The sequence below is a fragment of the Trachemys scripta genome, chromosome 3 (assembly GCF_013100865.1).
Source record: "Trachemys scripta elegans isolate TJP31775 chromosome 3, CAS_Tse_1.0, whole genome shotgun sequence".
In the NCBI taxonomy this organism is placed as follows: Eukaryota; Metazoa; Chordata; order Testudines; family Emydidae; genus Trachemys; species Trachemys scripta.
In genome coordinates, this window is record NC_048300.1 from 147,241,431 (window position 1) to 147,257,744 (window position 16,314).

Genomic DNA, 16,314 nt, shown 5'->3' on the forward strand with positions numbered 1-16,314 from the left:
GTTGAGAGCGCTGTCCAGAGCGGTCACAATGGAGCACTCTGGGATAGCTCCCGGAGGCCAATACTGTCGAATTGCGTCCACACTACCCCAAATTTGACGCAGCAAGGTCAATTTCAGCACTAATCCCCCTGTCAGGGAGGAGTACAGAAATCGATTTTAAGAGCCTTTAAGTCGACAAAATTGGCTTCGTCGTGTGGACGGGTGCAGGGTTAAATCAATCTAACGCTGCTAAATTTGACCTAAACTCGTAGTGTAGACCAGGGCTAAGGCTATGTCTACACTACCACTTTTGTCAGTATAACTTATGTCGCTTGGGGTGTGAAAAAAACATCCCCCTGAGCAACATATAAGTTACACCGACAGAAGCGCTGGTGTGGACAGCACTATTGTCCCCTGACTGCCCCTTCCTGGGACCCCCTAACTGACCCCCCAGGACTCCACCCCCCTACCTAAGCCTCCCTGCTCCTTGTCCCCTGACTGCCCCCTCCTGAGACCCTTCCCCCATCCTAACTGGCCCCCTAGGACCTTACCCCCTACCTGTCCCCTGACTGCCCCAACCCTTATCCACCCCCCCACACCCAGACAGACCCCTGGGACTCCCACGCCCCATCCAACCACTCCCCACCCCCTGACAGCCCCCCCCCCAGAACTCCCGACCCATCTAAACCCCTCTGCTTCATGTTCCCTGACTGCTCCGATCCCTCTCCCCACCCCTGCCCCCGATAGCCCCCCTCAGAACCCTCAGCCCCCCCGCTCCTTGTCCCCTGACTGCCACTCCCTGGGACCCCTTCTCCTAACTGCCCTCCAGAACCCCAGCCCCTACCTAAGCCTCCCTGTTCCTTGTACCCTAATTGCCCCCTCCTGAGACCCTACCCCCTACCTGTACCCTGACTGCCCAAAACCTTATCTACACCCCCACCCCCAGACAGACACCCCCCCCAGAACTCCCGACCCATCCAACCCTGCTCCCTGTCTCTTGACTGCCCCCTCCAGAACCTCCCTGCCCCTTTTCCAACTCCCTGGCCCTCTTACCGTGCCGCTCAGAACAGTGTGTCGGGCTCTGCGCGGAGCCGGACTCACTGCCACACTCCCCAGCAGAGCGCACAGCACAGTCCCCGCCCTCGCAGAGTGCTGCTGAGCAGCGCACTGGGCAGCGGGGTGGGGAACAGGGGGAGGAGCTCCAGACTACCGGAGGCCCAATGAGAATGTCCTGCGATCTGCGAATGCAGGGAGGGGGAAGGAGAGAGCGATAGGAGGGGAGTGATCTCAAGTTGCAGGGGAGAGGAGGGGGAAGCGGAGGAAGGGCTCTGGCTGCCAGAGCCCCGTGCGAGTGGCACAATCCGGCCGGCTGCCCTGTCAGCCCTGCGCGCTCTGCATTGGGGGGGAAATTTGGACATTTACAAATTCCCCCTAGATGCTATTTTTAACTCAGAAAAGCCGGATATGTCCGGAGAATCCGGACGAATGGTAACCCTATCCAAAGACTCTCTCTCAACAGGCTTTTCTCCAGTTTCATACTGAAGATCTGATCAATCATACTGCTCACTTACATACAGTGCCCTATTTTCTCAGTATGAATCAGGAGCCTCCCACGTTGCACCCTCCTCCTTGTTTTTCTTCCCGGTGTCCCATTTCTCCACTTACCTCAGTGCTTAGGTCACCATCCCCTGGTGAACCTAGTTTAAAGCCCTCCTCACTAGGTTAGCAAGCCTACCTGCAAAGATACTCTTCCCTCTCTTCCTTAGGTGGATCCCATCTCTTCCTATCAATCCTTCTTCATGGACCAACATTCCATGGTCGAGGAATCCAAAGCCCTCTCTCCCACACCACCTGCGTAACCAAGCATTTACCTCCACAATTTGATGGTCCCTAACTGTACTTATCAAACCTAATGTAAAATTAATTTATCAGTATGAGCACAAGAAAAATATAGCAGACTATTTTTTACGAAGTTGGGAAAGTTAAATACTGCTAGCGTTTATTTTGCTGGAGGAAATGCTTCCCACTAGCTGCTTAGTGGCAGGGGCGGCTCTAGCTTTTTTGCCGTCCCAAGCACGGCAGGCAGGCTGCCTTCAGCGGCATGCCTGCAGGAGGTCTGCCGGTCCCGCAGGCATGCCGCAGAAGGCTGCCTGACTGCCGCCCTCGCAGGGACCGGCAGGGCGCCCCCCATGACTGGGTGCCCCAGGCACGCGCTTGGAGCCGCCGCTGCTTAGGGGAGATAAATTGTGGTAATTAAGGTCTAAATAAGAAGCATCTCTTACAAGTTTTGTCTATTAGTTTTCACATGGTTATTTCACATTGTCCTTTATTTCCTTGAATTAGGCATTTTAGTTATTTATGAATCCAAAGCAATAAAATAGAGAAGTTAAATGTCTGTCTGCAACTGAAGTCAGATGGGGGGGGGGGTCCTGTGATCCGTGCCCGCAGGTCAGAAGGGGCTGGGATTTGGGCCCCTTGGTGCATGTAAATATAGGGGTGTTTTGGAAATTTCAGCCTAACCCCCCCCACACACACACCACTTTCACGTGGGCCTGAAGAGGAGACACTTGCAAATGGTGTGAGTGAGATGGATGCAGCACAATCCTCCCCACGCTCAGAGGGAGAGACTCTGTCAGCCTCAACCCGAGACGCTGCCAGCACCAAAGATGGCGGCTGAGGGCTAGCTCAGGGCTGGGCGGCGCCGCAGCGGAGGCAGCTTCCGCCCGGCTGCAGTCACGTGGCCGCTGCCGCCCGCCCCTAGCCCACCTTGGCCGCGCCGGGCTGGCTGCAGAGCCCTGGCCGGGACGTGGGTCCGCTTCGCGGTGGCTACGGGCGGGCTGACGCTGGGCGCGATGCAGGCCCCGGCGGGCCGCGAGGAGGAGCCCGAAGACGGGGCGGACCGCACCCCGCTGCTGGGCGAGTCCCAGCCGAGCACAGGTGAGAGCCGGGGCGGAGGGATGGGCCAGCAGCTGCCCCGGGCGAGCCGGCCCCCCCCGCGTTGCTATGGAGCGGGCGCCCCAGGGCGGGCGGGGTGCAGGGGTCACAGCGCCCCGGCCAGGCTGTGGCAGCGGGAGCAGCTTGGCCCAGCGGGGCTGCGAGCCCAGCGCTCCTGGCAGGGACTGAGGGGTCCCTCTGAGCCTGCTGTGCCGGCCCCTGCACTCCTGAGAACCGCCGCTGGGATGCCCTGTCCCCTCTCCCAGCCCCAGTGCACCGGGACAGGGCGTCCTCTCGCGGCTGGCCCGGGTGTTCCGGGCTGGGCGCTTCAGGGTATTGCGGGGCGCTCTGCCCCGATCAGGAGTCTTTGCGGAGAGGGGCTCCTCTTCTAAACCTCCCCCCGGCTACACGGATGATCACGGGGATGGATGAATGTCCTGGATCACGTGGGGTCCGTGCTCTGTTACCCAGCAGACTGCTGCTAAAAGCCACTTCCAGGGAACTGAAATTTTCCACGGTGTCCCAAATCTTTGTAAAGGTTTGAGCATTTCTTCACTCGGTATTTTAATCTTCATCTGAATCTGTGGTCCTTTATGCACTATTAACTAGTTGCTATGGGAGCATTGTGTTGTGAGTTGTGCATACAGGTGAAGAAAAATCAATAGGGCAGAGGAAACTCTAAAACACAGGTCATTTTAAAGAATGAGGCAAGAGAAATAAATCAGTTCTGACCTTTTGAGGCGCATTTTCATTATTATTTCTCGTTTTTATTTAAAATGAATATTACCACAGCACACTAGAGGCCCCAGCCTTTGTGTTATGCATTGTACGAGTATATGGTACAAGACCGTCTCTATTCCAAAGAGTATACAATCTTGGACCCTGATCCTGTACAGACTTAGGACTGGTCTACACTGGGGGGGGGAGGGAATTGCTCTAAGAAATGCAACTTCAGCTATGCGAATAGTGTAGTTGAAGTCAAAGTATCTTAGATCGAATTACCTGGGGTCCATACAGCGCGGGAGCGACGGCCGTGGCTCTCCCGTCGACTGCGCTACTGCCGCTCGCTCGGGTGGAGTTCCGGAGTCGATGGTGAGTGCGTTCGGGGATCGATATATCGCGTCTTAACGAGGTGCAATATATCAATCCCAGATAAATCGATTGCTACCCGCCGATACGGTGGGTAGTGAAGACGTACCCTTAAACATGTTCATAATTTTAAGTACAAGGGTGGTCCTGTTGATTTAAAGTTAAGTCTTTGCAGGATCAGGTCTTGACCTAAACACTAACTGGTAGGAAAAGCGAGCAAATGGATTTCAAGAGAAGAGGAAGTTAACAGAACTGGGCAAAAAAATAGATTTTTCAGTTTGTTGGCAGTTTCAGAAAGTGGAAGAAAAATTGTTTTGGGTTGTACAAAACATTTGATTTTGACAAAAATCAATGTTCCAGTTTTGAACATTTTTAAATATCTTTGATTTTTAAAACAAACTAAAGGGATTTTTGAAACAGTTATAGTAATACTAATACAACCATGTCTTTTAATAGCTGAGCTGTGTAGACAACCTGTAAGTACAAAGTAGATATATAGGTGGGGGAGGCATAGGTTTGCTTACTAATTGAGGCAAATGAAGAGTCCTAACACTTTTTTCTGCCTAAACTATTATTAGCTGACAGTGTTCCACACTAGTCATGGTAGAAGTTAGTTGTAAGGAGGATTGGTAGTTGCTTTACAGCTTCTGGGGAACAAGGGGTGACGGTGGTTCCACCCATAAGGGGTGTGTGGAAGAAGGCATGATGGCGTTCGTGGGAGCACCAGACACTGTGGCTTTCTATTTGTCAGTTGTTAAAGCAATACATTCTTAAGATTGCACAATGTGCCATGCTCTAATTTGAGTGGCCACAAGAACAAATACAAGAGAACAACATCCTTAAACTGCAAAAGTATAGTATCAGGGAACTTTCAGTACAGACTTTGTCTTAATAAAAAAAAAGGGGGAAAAAAAGAATGCGGGGGGTGGAAGACTATTTACAGTTCTAACAGACAGGAAAGCATGTTTTTGAAAGCAACAGAAGTACAAGCAGAAGGCACTGTTCAAGGTAAGGAATTGAACCTTGTGTCTGACTGTGTTGGACCCTGCAGTGGCCTTCATCCTATTCATAATCATTTTAAAAGGTGGGAGGAGAGTGAGATCTATCTTAAAAAAGTAAATCTGGAGCTTTCTGTACTTTGACTGATCTAGCATTCTCAAATAACATATAAATCAATAGGTAGATGCATTAAGCAAAATATATGGTGAGAAGTTTACAACTTAAAACTGTATGGTGGAGTCATATGCTTTAGATTTTTGTGTAGTGTATTCGTTTTCCATTCTTTATTTCTAAAGGAAGAGTAATAGAAATTCCAATTAATCTACATTTCCAAGGGAGTTTTAGATCATAAAAATGTGAAGTTTCATTTGTTTAACCTTTCTATTAACCATGATGTCTAAACAGACTTAGCCATAATTGTACTCATTCTTTGGAAACTGTCATGATCAATCAATTTATATTAAGAACCTATTGCTTCCAAAGCAACTTGAGAGAGGATAAAGTTGCTTGACTTGTTTTGCACACTGAGGACTTCCTGAAGAATTATTTGTTAAGTACCCAATACATTTCAATTGTACCCCTTGATCTCACTTAAAAATGAGATGTGCCTCTCTCAAATACTGCTTAGAAACAAGATTTTCAGAATTATCACATCCTGGTAAAGATGGACCTGTGTTTCTTTTGCACTGAAGTTTTAGATTTTTCTTTTGTATTTACATTTTTAATATATGCAGAAAAAGAAGTGATCAGTATGCACCGGCACAGCATTTTGAGGTGTGGTCACCAATCTACACTTATATTTCATGTGCACTGTTGGTAAAATTTCCATTAGCTCCAGACTTAGCTCACTAGTGGAAATCCCATTGTCCTACAACCTTTTACAAATTCAGCATAATCCTTTTTTTTTAAACTCCTTGAAACTTCTATCTATAAACATTGGGCATCCGTTCAGATTCCTCTAGCAACGTAGCATTATATTTCCCTGGTGTGTTTTCAGATTTCTTTGATGAGCCTGTCTTATAATACACTAAACGCTGCCCACGAAGCAGTGTACACTCTGGTATGTCTGCAGCGAAGATTACTTTCTCCTTGCGTCATGCTCATTGTATAATTTTAGTTATTCACTACTATAATCCATTGCTTTTGAGTAAGCAGGTGTGCAGTTCCTGATCTTCCTCTTTTACCTTTAATTCTGCAAATGTTGTTTTGAAGGTCTAGGCACACAACAGTTGATTTTTCAACTTTTACCTGTATTCCCCATTCTCTCTATGATTGATTAATCCGTGTTCTGGCCTAGTGGCCATGATTTTGAATGTTAGTGATTTTGGCAGGAGGCATAAGTTTAACTTACTGTGTTAGATGTATATCTTAGAATTCATTCTTAACATTTATTCTACCTGTATCAGATATGTTTTTAATTGGTCCATAATTCAGTTGTTCACAAATGTTGTCTCTTCTGGATTTCTTACCAAAAAATACCTGTTTGAATGTGTTTTCTTGTCATGGGAATGCTTTAAATTGTATTCATTCTTGTCTTTTATCTCAGCATTTATCAGCTGTTTTGTGTCTAGCATTGTTATTACTGTAGTTGTCCAGTACATAAATTGAGAGAGTATTTTTGTTGCATTGTCTGGAGTCTTAAAATCTTATTTCTCTAACTACAACTTGTCCATGTTTGGGAATCAAACTATGTAGAACAGGTATTGCTTTCACCTTAAAATAAACGACAAATTGGGAAAGTACAGATTGGATTATAGCTTGACTAGCCAGGAGTTAGGTGTAGGGCCAACTCCAGAAGTCCAAAGATTCAGTGTTTGCTTTTAAGAATCCCTGTAATTTCCACACATGCTCCCATTCGGGCCACTTGTTTTTTAGGACTCATCTACACTAGAGCCGCAGCTTGCCCTAGTACAGTTATTGCAACTTAATATATATGCGCAGGCTTCAGAGCTGCTCCTCAACTGCTATCCCGCCCCGATACTTCACTAACACGTCCACTACTAATGTTCTGCCTTCCAGTGTGGGAAGGATCCCCATCACAGGGAATCCTATGGGTTGCCTGCTACCAGGCATGGAATCCTCACAAAGCAAGGCTCCACGGTGTGTAGCAGACCTGAATTAACCATTGTACACTGGTTGCACTTGCACAAGGCACCTGACTACCTGGCCAGTTTTCTGCATTGCCAGTTGCAGGGTGCTGGTGATTTTTTTAAAATTTGTAAGCTACAAATGGAAAAAATAAACCTGGCAGGTCAGGCTGCTGGTGGTGGTGGGGAACCCGGGAGGGAAAGGAGCGGTTCTGACTGATGGTGGTGGTGGGATTGCTGGGAAGAAAAGTGTCGGGAGGTGAGGGGGGAGAGAGGGATCAGGGTGGAGTGGGGCTTCTGGGAGAGGCCTGGCTTCTCAGGTTCCTTTTTTGGGGTTCAGCTCATCTTTAGTCATTCTGCTACCTTGCTGGTATTGGTGTCATGAACTGTCAGAGCCATGGTGTCCTCTTCAGCGTCCTGGTAGTTGTCCATCATGGGATCCAAGTCCACCAGTCTTCCACAGGGACAAGAAACAGCTTTCCTGCTTGCTTTGGCTGCTGATGCCAAATGCTGGAATTGGTGTCTCAGCGTCAGTCACTTGATTCAGCTCAAATTTGTGTCCAGATCCATCTAAGACTCAGTGTCCCTTTCTCTTAGGAGCTAGTAAAGTTCCTATCTTAGCCCTATCTATTTTTCAAAAGGCAGCAAAGCATCTCTGGCTCAGATATCCAATGCACTTGCTGTTTTCTGATTTGTATGGTCTCCAGCAAGTTCTGCTTTCATCAGGAACCCTTTCCCCTAGAGCTGGGGAATCAGCTGGACTTGTTCAAGTTCATTTCTAAGTCACATTTCATAAATACACCCAGGCAATTAGCCTACTTAGCAAATGTTCTCAGAACAAAATGAGAGCCTGAATATTAGATTTATTTTAAAAATCAAATTGCCATGCATATTGAAATTAAATATTCTAGCTTTGATTAGTATATATTTAATATAATAAAAATATTTCATACTATATTTTAAAATATTCAATCTAATAACTATTAATTGGAGATGTTCTCATATTTATAACTATATCATTTGGTCTGTCTACTCCTGGGGGAATTCTGTGCTGCCAAAAAATTAAAAATTCTGCACACTATTTTAAAATTTTGCATATTTTATTTGTCAAAATAACACCATATAATCACACCAGTTTTAATTATTTTTGTAACAATACAGACAACAAAAAAGATTCAGGAAAAAAATTTTGACAAATAGATTCCTTACTAGGCATATTAATTCAAAACTCTGAGTAATAATTCATTTAAACTACAATACAGAGCCGTATTTCCCGCACCTCTCAGAAGCAGTGCAAAGAAGGAATCAGGAGCTGAGGGAGAGGGAAGTAAATTGCTGGGAAAGAGCCTGGGGTGTGAACTTGTAGGGTTGTTGGGTATGGGTGGGAAAAATATGGAACGGGTTTTTGTGGGGGCAGGGAGGGATTGTTAGGGGGCTTCCCCCATGCTGGCTGATCCCTAGCCTCTCCCATTCAGTCAGGCACATCAGTCCCGGTCCCCATGTGTTCCTGCACCTCCATGTTTCCTTGTACCACCTGTCCACATGTGTCCCTCCATCTCCACTCAGATACCCCTGCATCTCCATGTGGCCCTGAACCTCTTCCCCATGTGTCTCTGTGCCCCTACTCAGCCACCCCCTGTCCCTGTACCCCCTCCTTTTGTCCCCATGTGTCTCTGTTCCCCCCACTTAGTTACCCTGTCTTTATGTAGCTCTGCACCCCTTCCTCTGTCACCATGTGGCCATGTGCCTCCATTCCCATTCAGCCCCTGCCCATTCTGTCCTCCCCCACTAGCCCTTATAAGCCCCTGTCTGACACACAAACACCCCCAACATCCCACGCTGTCTCTCTCCCCATAGCCACCATCTCTTGACCTGGCCTGACAGGTGCTGTGATGAGGGCAGGCCCTTTCTCTTCCCTAGCTGGCCAGGAGCTGCTGCTCTGTTCTATTACCACAGTGCCCTCAGATGGGCAAAGGGCAGAACTGCAGAAGTTATTTTCTGCTGGGAGCTGCTACTGTTCTTGTGCCAGGTGGGCATAAGGCGGAACTGCATCAACATTTCAGCAGAAGCTTTTTATTGCACAAAAAAATAAAAATATGCACAGCTCATTAATTGTGTATGCGCGCAGTAGCTCAGAATTCCCCTAGGAGTATCTGTCTGGCTTAAGGAAGGTGAGTAGTCCCCAATTTCCATAGTGTACAGAGCCAAAAAATTCTTTTATCTGACACTGAGTGTATAGGAGTTGCACTATTTGAGCTGCTGGAGAGATCTCGCTAGCTGTAAAGGAGAGGGCAAGATTTTTCTTTTCCAGGTGTAGCAATCAGATCTAGTCACTTTACTGAGCCAAAAGATACATTTTTACTGCTCTTCAGTCCCATCAGCATTGAGAACGTGAGCTGGACTTTCATGGCTCACATTTTCAATTCTGTTGATGATGCCATGTTCTATCTACAGAATCTATATTCATGCTGATGATGTGAAACGCAGAACCCGCTTGACTTCCAGATCCAAGGCTGAGTTCATTGGAGAGTTAGAAATCTCATCTTGTTATAGAGTAACATCCAGAACAAAATTTGTCCTGGAACCTATAGAGATGTGACAAACATGGAACCCCATGGTGGCCATTCTATAGAATCACTTCAGGAGAATCTCTTAAGTCACAAAGGGAAGCAGGCTACTGCACGCATTTTCAAGTGTAACATACCTGCCACTAATCCTTGTTTTTTTTTTTGTTTTTTTTTAATTATTTTTATTGTGAAGTTTCATTTTGAATAACCATGTTTCAGAAGACCTCTTGAAACCTTTGTAACCATACTGTTAAATCCCCTTTGTAAAAATCATGCACTACATTTATGCTTGAGGATCAGCCCTTTGACCAATAGGTATATATGCTCTTAACTGCCAATATGTTTGGGAGAGTTGCTACACTTGTATAATTTGCATGTCCGCAGGGAACTAGATCAAAAACTTTTCTTCCCACTCCCACTGAGTCACTCAATATCTAAAATATGTTTTTCAGGGTAAATAAACTTGTTTTCTCACTTTTTATACATAAATATCTGTTATACTGACCAAAATGCTTTTTATCCTTTTTTTTGCAGCATCTAACTTTTAAAAATTTCTTGTTTCAGTGCCTACGTGCTGCTCCGCTCGCTACAATTTAGCATTACTGGCCTTTTTTGGATTCTTCCTGTTGTATGCGTTACGTGTGAATCTAAGTGTTGCTCTTGTAGACATGGTAGAACCTAATACAAGTTTAGCAAAGAATACAACTTCCAAAGTGTGTCCAGAACATTCTTCAGCCCTAAACATACCTCGGAATACAACGGTAGGATTTAATATATATTTTCTAAAATATGTGATGTTATTTTCAACAGTATGCTGCGATTGAGTTTGATGTTTCATTTTTAATTGCTCTATTAACAGTAGAGGAGCGGTGCACTGTTTTATTTGTTTTTTTACCAACAGACCTTCTCAGAATATAGATTGGCTCTTTTAGAGCTATTCTGAGACCTTAGGTGAATAATGCGCTGTCCTAATGGACAGACTGTATTACATCCTTTCTAAATTGTACTTAGCAAAATGGCTACACTGACCTTGTAGGTCTAATATGACTCACTCTGAATTGTATGTGTGAAGTGGACATTTCCTGTTGTTGTATCTGCGTCAGAGCAATTGAGAATTCCGTGTCATTGCCATATTAAGTTACATCTGTTTTTCATAGTCTTGACTTGGTATGAAATTTTGTTGTAATGAAAGGGACATGTTTCATTATATCTTTACTGCATACATAATATTCTTTATCCCCTCACTTGTGATCTCTCTCACAATTCTGGTTGGTCCTTCATATCCATCCTTTCTTTCCTCCCCTCTCTCCGACCTTTGAAACTACCTTCTCTGATCTATTTCTAACAAACACACTGATTTTTCCTTTCTGTTTCCTACTCTTTTTTCCATTCTCCCCTGGAAAACCGATTTGCAAAGCCATCTCTCTTCACTGAAGCTCTTCCTAGAATCTTTGTCATACTGCCTATGAGAAATGAGTTGATGATTTAAAAAAATAAAAAAGTTGAGTGCCCATGAAAATGTGTGCATGTCTTAACTGACAACTGTGCATCTTATTAGTGTAAAACTCATCCTGACTCACCTTTTAGGCTCATTTAGGACTTGCTTGTTGAGTTGTGTCTGAATTTAGAAGAAGCTGTTTGGGGCAGGGGGCAGGGACCAGATCCCTCCTTGATCATGTGAAGTGCCTGACACACACTTGGATTCTCAGAAAATAATTAATGATGATTCAGAACTTCTATGTCTCATGCTCTCCAAAACCACCACCTCTGCATCTGTCAGTGCCCTTCTATCTCTTACCTTTATAATTGAAAACTTCGCCTCTCTGATCTCTTCTTTTACCACTCTGTCATCCAGTCTTCTACTAAGGTTGTCTGCCCATGCGATTACTCTGATCTCTCTCTCACCCACTAGTGCATCCCTGTCTCTTCTTGAATTTAATGTAATCACAACATTCTCCTTTCCATAACCTTGCTGCTCCCGTATACATTTGTCTGCTTTTCCATCTGCTGCTTATCCTGCCCCATATAATCTGTTCGTCTCACCTCTACTTTCCTTTTCTTCTTTCTCTTTGCATTTTGGCTTGCATCAGGCTATGCCTATTCCAAAAACTATCTGCCTAAGTAAAGGCCAAGTGAGTAAAAGCCAAGATGAAATGCAGTGAGACCCTCAAAGTTTAGCCATCAGGACTAAATAATGAACCATGGTTTAATTACATTCTTTGTCTGACATTAGTATTGCATGATGCAGAAAGAATTCTAGTTAAGCCTTTTTCTATTTTCCTTCCTTAGGGGAAAAAGTATTCTTGGGATGCGGATACTCAAGGATGGATCCTTGGTTCCTTTTTCTACGGCTACATCATTACTCAGATTCCTGGTGGATATTTTGCACGTAAAATAGGAGCAAAGCTGTTGCTGGGGTTTGGCATCCTGGGTACTGCTGTCTTCACTCTGTTCACCCCCTTAGCGGCAGACTTGGGGGTTGGATACCTCATAGCAGTCAGAGTCTTGGAGGGGCTCGGAGAGGTACACCACATTGTCTTGTATTACCCTTAATCCAAATTGGAGTCATTTCCTGTATCATTTCCTGTGTGTTCTTCTAGCACAGCAGTTCTCAAACTGTGGGTCAGGACCCTATTTTAATGGGGTCGCCAGGGCTGGTGTTAGCCTGGCTGGGGCTGAAGCCTGAGCCTGGCTGCCCAGGGCCGAAGCCCAAGGGCTTCAGGTTACAGGCCTCCTGCCTCGGGCTGAAGCTCTTGGGATTTGGATTTGGCCCCCCCTGCCCAGGTGGCGGGGCTTGGGCGGGCTTAAGCTTCGGCCCACCACCCTCCCTTGTGGGGTTGTGTAGTAATTTTTGTTGTCAGAAGGCGGTTGCAGTACAATGAAGTTTGAGAACCCCTGTCTAGCATATGGGAAATCAAGAGTTAAAAAGAGAGTTATTTTATTTGTTCTTTTGCATCCTCTTCATGCACAAGGCATATTTGCAAGCAAAAGATTAATTCTGCCTAACTGCCCATGTGCGTTTTTTGTCAAACAGCTTCTCGTTGATTCATGAGACTAATAGGTTGTGCTGCTGTTCTGAAGTATATTATTTAATTGACACATGAAAGTTTGAGTAGATAATTCTGGAATTACCATATATTTCAACAGAATAAAAAATTGTTTTCCAGGGTGTCACCTTTCCTGCTATGCATGCCATGTGGTCGTCTTGGGCTCCACCACTGGAACGCAGCAAGCTCCTTAGCATTTCATATGCAGGTGAAAGAGAATGAACTGTCCAGATTGATAACAGGATTATGTTTAGTCTATTAACACTTTTTAAAAACTATTCATGTATCTAGTTAAAAACATAATTTACCCTGCAAGCTATTGTTTACTGTTTCAGTGTCTGTTCTCAAATGTCTCTTCAGGATAATGACTTAGAAAAATAGCCCATAATAACAAGATAAAGACTCTCCTTACTATCTGCTCCACACATGAAAGTGCAGTGCAGTACAATTTGTCTCTGTGGTCCTAAAACACTCTGACGGAGTTATGTTATATACAATGGTGCAACAAATTACTGAAAATTATGCTGCAAAGATGCTGTATAGTAAATAAACTAAAATACTTAGAAACCAAGGAGGAAAGATAGTCACAGGCAAGAGTAAAAAGAGAATTTTTGAGAGTCAATAGAGTCCAAAGAAGTTAATAAAGTTACAATGGCATAAGCTAGGTATATAAGTGAGAGGAGAATCAGTCTATCCATTCCAAACCCTGTTCAGTGGGCGGGAACTATGCTGGATAAGACATCTTAAATGTAAATTCAGAGAACAATCTTTTTTTCTTCTTTGCTCATGTTTTCATTCTTAGCAGTCCTGTGATTTTTGGGCTTATTTTCTTTTGTCAACACTTAATGTTAATGTAATATATAGTTCCCATTTAAATATCCATGGAATTATTATTTTGATGTGTGTTTTATGTGAACATTGTGTTTTGTTTAATTAGCCAATTTGTGGTTGAAGCTTTCTCCCAAAGTGAACTTGATCACATCTCTTCATATTGCCCTATTTCAGCCAGAATACAGTTCAGACACCTTAGTCTGTTCTGACTTTTTGAACCTGCCTGACCAACAGATCAACACAGTGATATCTGCTGGTTTCAGACTAGGTTTGGAAAGTGATTTTGTAAAATGACATTTTGAGGTTCTGTACTGATTGTGTTTAAATGATTCCCAGGTTAGATTTCCTTAGTTTAAAAGCACTATGATGGCTTTTTTCCCCCCTAACTGCCGTCTCCTCGACCTGAATCTTGGATTGGAAAGTCAAGAAAGGTTCTTTCCTGCTCATGAAGCATCACCAGTAATAGCTTTGCACATGAAATTCTTCTGTTACCTACACAATCCCACTGAGGTTAATAGGATTTGCCTTGCATAACTGAGAGCAGATGGTGGCCCTACAAATGGAACCTAGTTAACAGTTCTGTTGATTATGGGAATACTATCCAGCTTTCACAGTCATAGCTGTGCTGCCTTTGCATGGCTATCAGCAGTTAAGAGCAGTAAAAACTGAGTGTGGGAGTCAGTAGATGTGAGTCAGAAGATTTGTAGGGAACATATCTTTGACTTAAAAAAAAGTGCCCTTCTTTTTATGCTGTCACTTTTCAGAGTCGAAGTGTGTTTTTAGTATGTCTCCATTTCACATTTGGAACCCCCCAGTTTATCAGAGATTGGTAATAGGCCAAGAACTCCCCTGTGTTTCTCACTCTTTCATAGATCTTTCATTGGTAGTGTTGAATGTTATGAGACTTTGCAATTCCATTTTTTCATTCTATCAAAGCAGTTACAGTACTACTGTTGAACTTCATTGTTGTTCCCAGTAGCTGAAATGACAGCCCTCTAGTGGTGATGAAAATGTTTATCTGCACACTTCTTTATGGTAAATCAACAACAAAATCCAACTAGTAATTCCAGCCATTGTATGTTTTCTTGGATCAACCCATATGCCACTTAAATGTGTATTGGTAAATGGAAAAACAAACTGTTTTCTTCTAGGTGCACAGTTAGGAACAGTTGTGTCTCTTCCATTGTCTGGCTTAATTTGCTACTACGTGAACTGGATTTATGTATTCTACATATTTGGTAAGTATTTGGGTTTTTTAAATTCCAAACGTACTCCTCTAGTGGAGATTTCCTTTTGCATTTCTGTGACACCTCTTACCTTAGGATTGCAAATAAGTGATCAAATACTTCTAAAGATGTGCTCTTCCATATTTTGAAGCTGCTGATGCAGAGACATTTTCTGTCATGGAAAATCTAAAGGCACTTTCCCTTGCTTTACGAGAACAGTGATTCACAAGGACTTCCTGAAGGAAAATATAATTAATTATATTTAATATTTATATATATATAATTAATAATGTAAATAATATATTTCCCAAGAGAAATATAAGGTTTATTGTTTTATTCTGATCCAGACTTCCCAAAACATTAAAACATTGCTTCCTTTGTTGCTTGATTCTTCAGAGAAACTGCTGCTTTCAATATAAGGTAAATTCCTGTAGGAGGTTGTAAACTATGCCTTCAGTAAGCAAATTTGCCCTTAAATTGGGCTAAATGCTATTACCCATCAAATATTCTGAGGTCAATCAATGTAGAAAAACCTAGGACTTGAATTTCCCTGGAATTAACCTGCTCTTCTTATCTGAAGACCTTCTCAAAAGTAACTTGCATGTGTTCTCCATTTACAATATTTCACTAGCAAAGCCACAGGAGTTGAGCTAGGGATTCACTAAAGAGTGCATTGAAAAGTGAGATGATGTCGTCTTACTGAGAATCACATCCTAAAAGGTGATAGCAGCTCAGTTTACACACCTCAAGGAAAGAGAGAATGTATTTGAAATGACCACCACAGGTTCAACTGCTGCTTTCCACAACCCTTCCCCTGCATCTGGCCTACTTCCAAATCTACCTTATATTTGAGAGAGGAGACCAGGAATAAATTATGAAGTATTAAATAGCTCCTGATTTCATGTTCCTAAAAAACAAAACCAACCCTAACCTCCAAGCAAAACAAAGGGTTAAAAGCAGAAAAACATGGATAAACTAGTGGAAAGAGAAGACCATTTTTATTATATAAAAACAAATACAATTGAGTAGTACTGCTGTGATCTGGTATTCCACCACAGAAACGGTTTTCCATAATTTATAGTACAGTATTTATTGCTGCTACTGCCAGTTTTATTATTGTTGTTAAATAACATTTTTTAACACAGCCCAAGTTTACTATTTTTATATTTAAAAAATAGATATACCACAATCACTTGGGCTTTTCATAATTGTGCATCTTGTGAATTTTTAGATTAAAATTTTGTATATGTATGTTACTTACTTCCTGTGTCCTCCAGATACCTTGTCCTGTAGCTGTTCCATGTAGTGGACTGATAACAGATTCATTATTTACCATTATTGCAAATAAGGTCACTTTGAAGATGTCTCCATGCTAGGTCCTTCATATGAATCCTTGCCCACACTAAATGTTAAGGTCCATTCTCTGTCCTCACCTACAGCTGAGGCACTGTTGGTATGAGGATAGAGTTTGGCCCAAATATTCTAATGCCATTTTTATTTGCTTGAGAGAATCATTTCCTCCCTTTGTGGTTCTAAGTGTTTGTATCTGTGTAGT

General features: G+C 43.5%; 1 protein-coding gene across 2 annotated transcripts in view; it reads left to right on the forward strand.

The window, feature by feature from the left end:
* The first annotated feature begins 2,714 nt into the window (after positions 1 to 2,714).
* The window catches only part of SLC17A5 (solute carrier family 17 member 5), a 38,446-nt gene continuing 24,846 nt past the window's right edge, over positions 2,715 to 16,314 (forward strand). For both annotated transcript variants that reach the window (XM_034766200.1, XM_034766201.1), the window contains exons 1-5: positions 2,715 to 2,916; positions 10,220 to 10,416; positions 11,945 to 12,178; positions 12,823 to 12,910; positions 14,685 to 14,771. In XM_034766200.1, the coding sequence (XP_034622091.1) occupies positions 2,832 to 2,916; positions 10,220 to 10,416; positions 11,945 to 12,178; positions 12,823 to 12,910; positions 14,685 to 14,771 (691 nt within the window). In that variant the 5' untranslated portion in view covers positions 2,715 to 2,831. The remainder of the gene's footprint in view (positions 2,917 to 10,219; positions 10,417 to 11,944; positions 12,179 to 12,822; positions 12,911 to 14,684; positions 14,772 to 16,314) is intronic.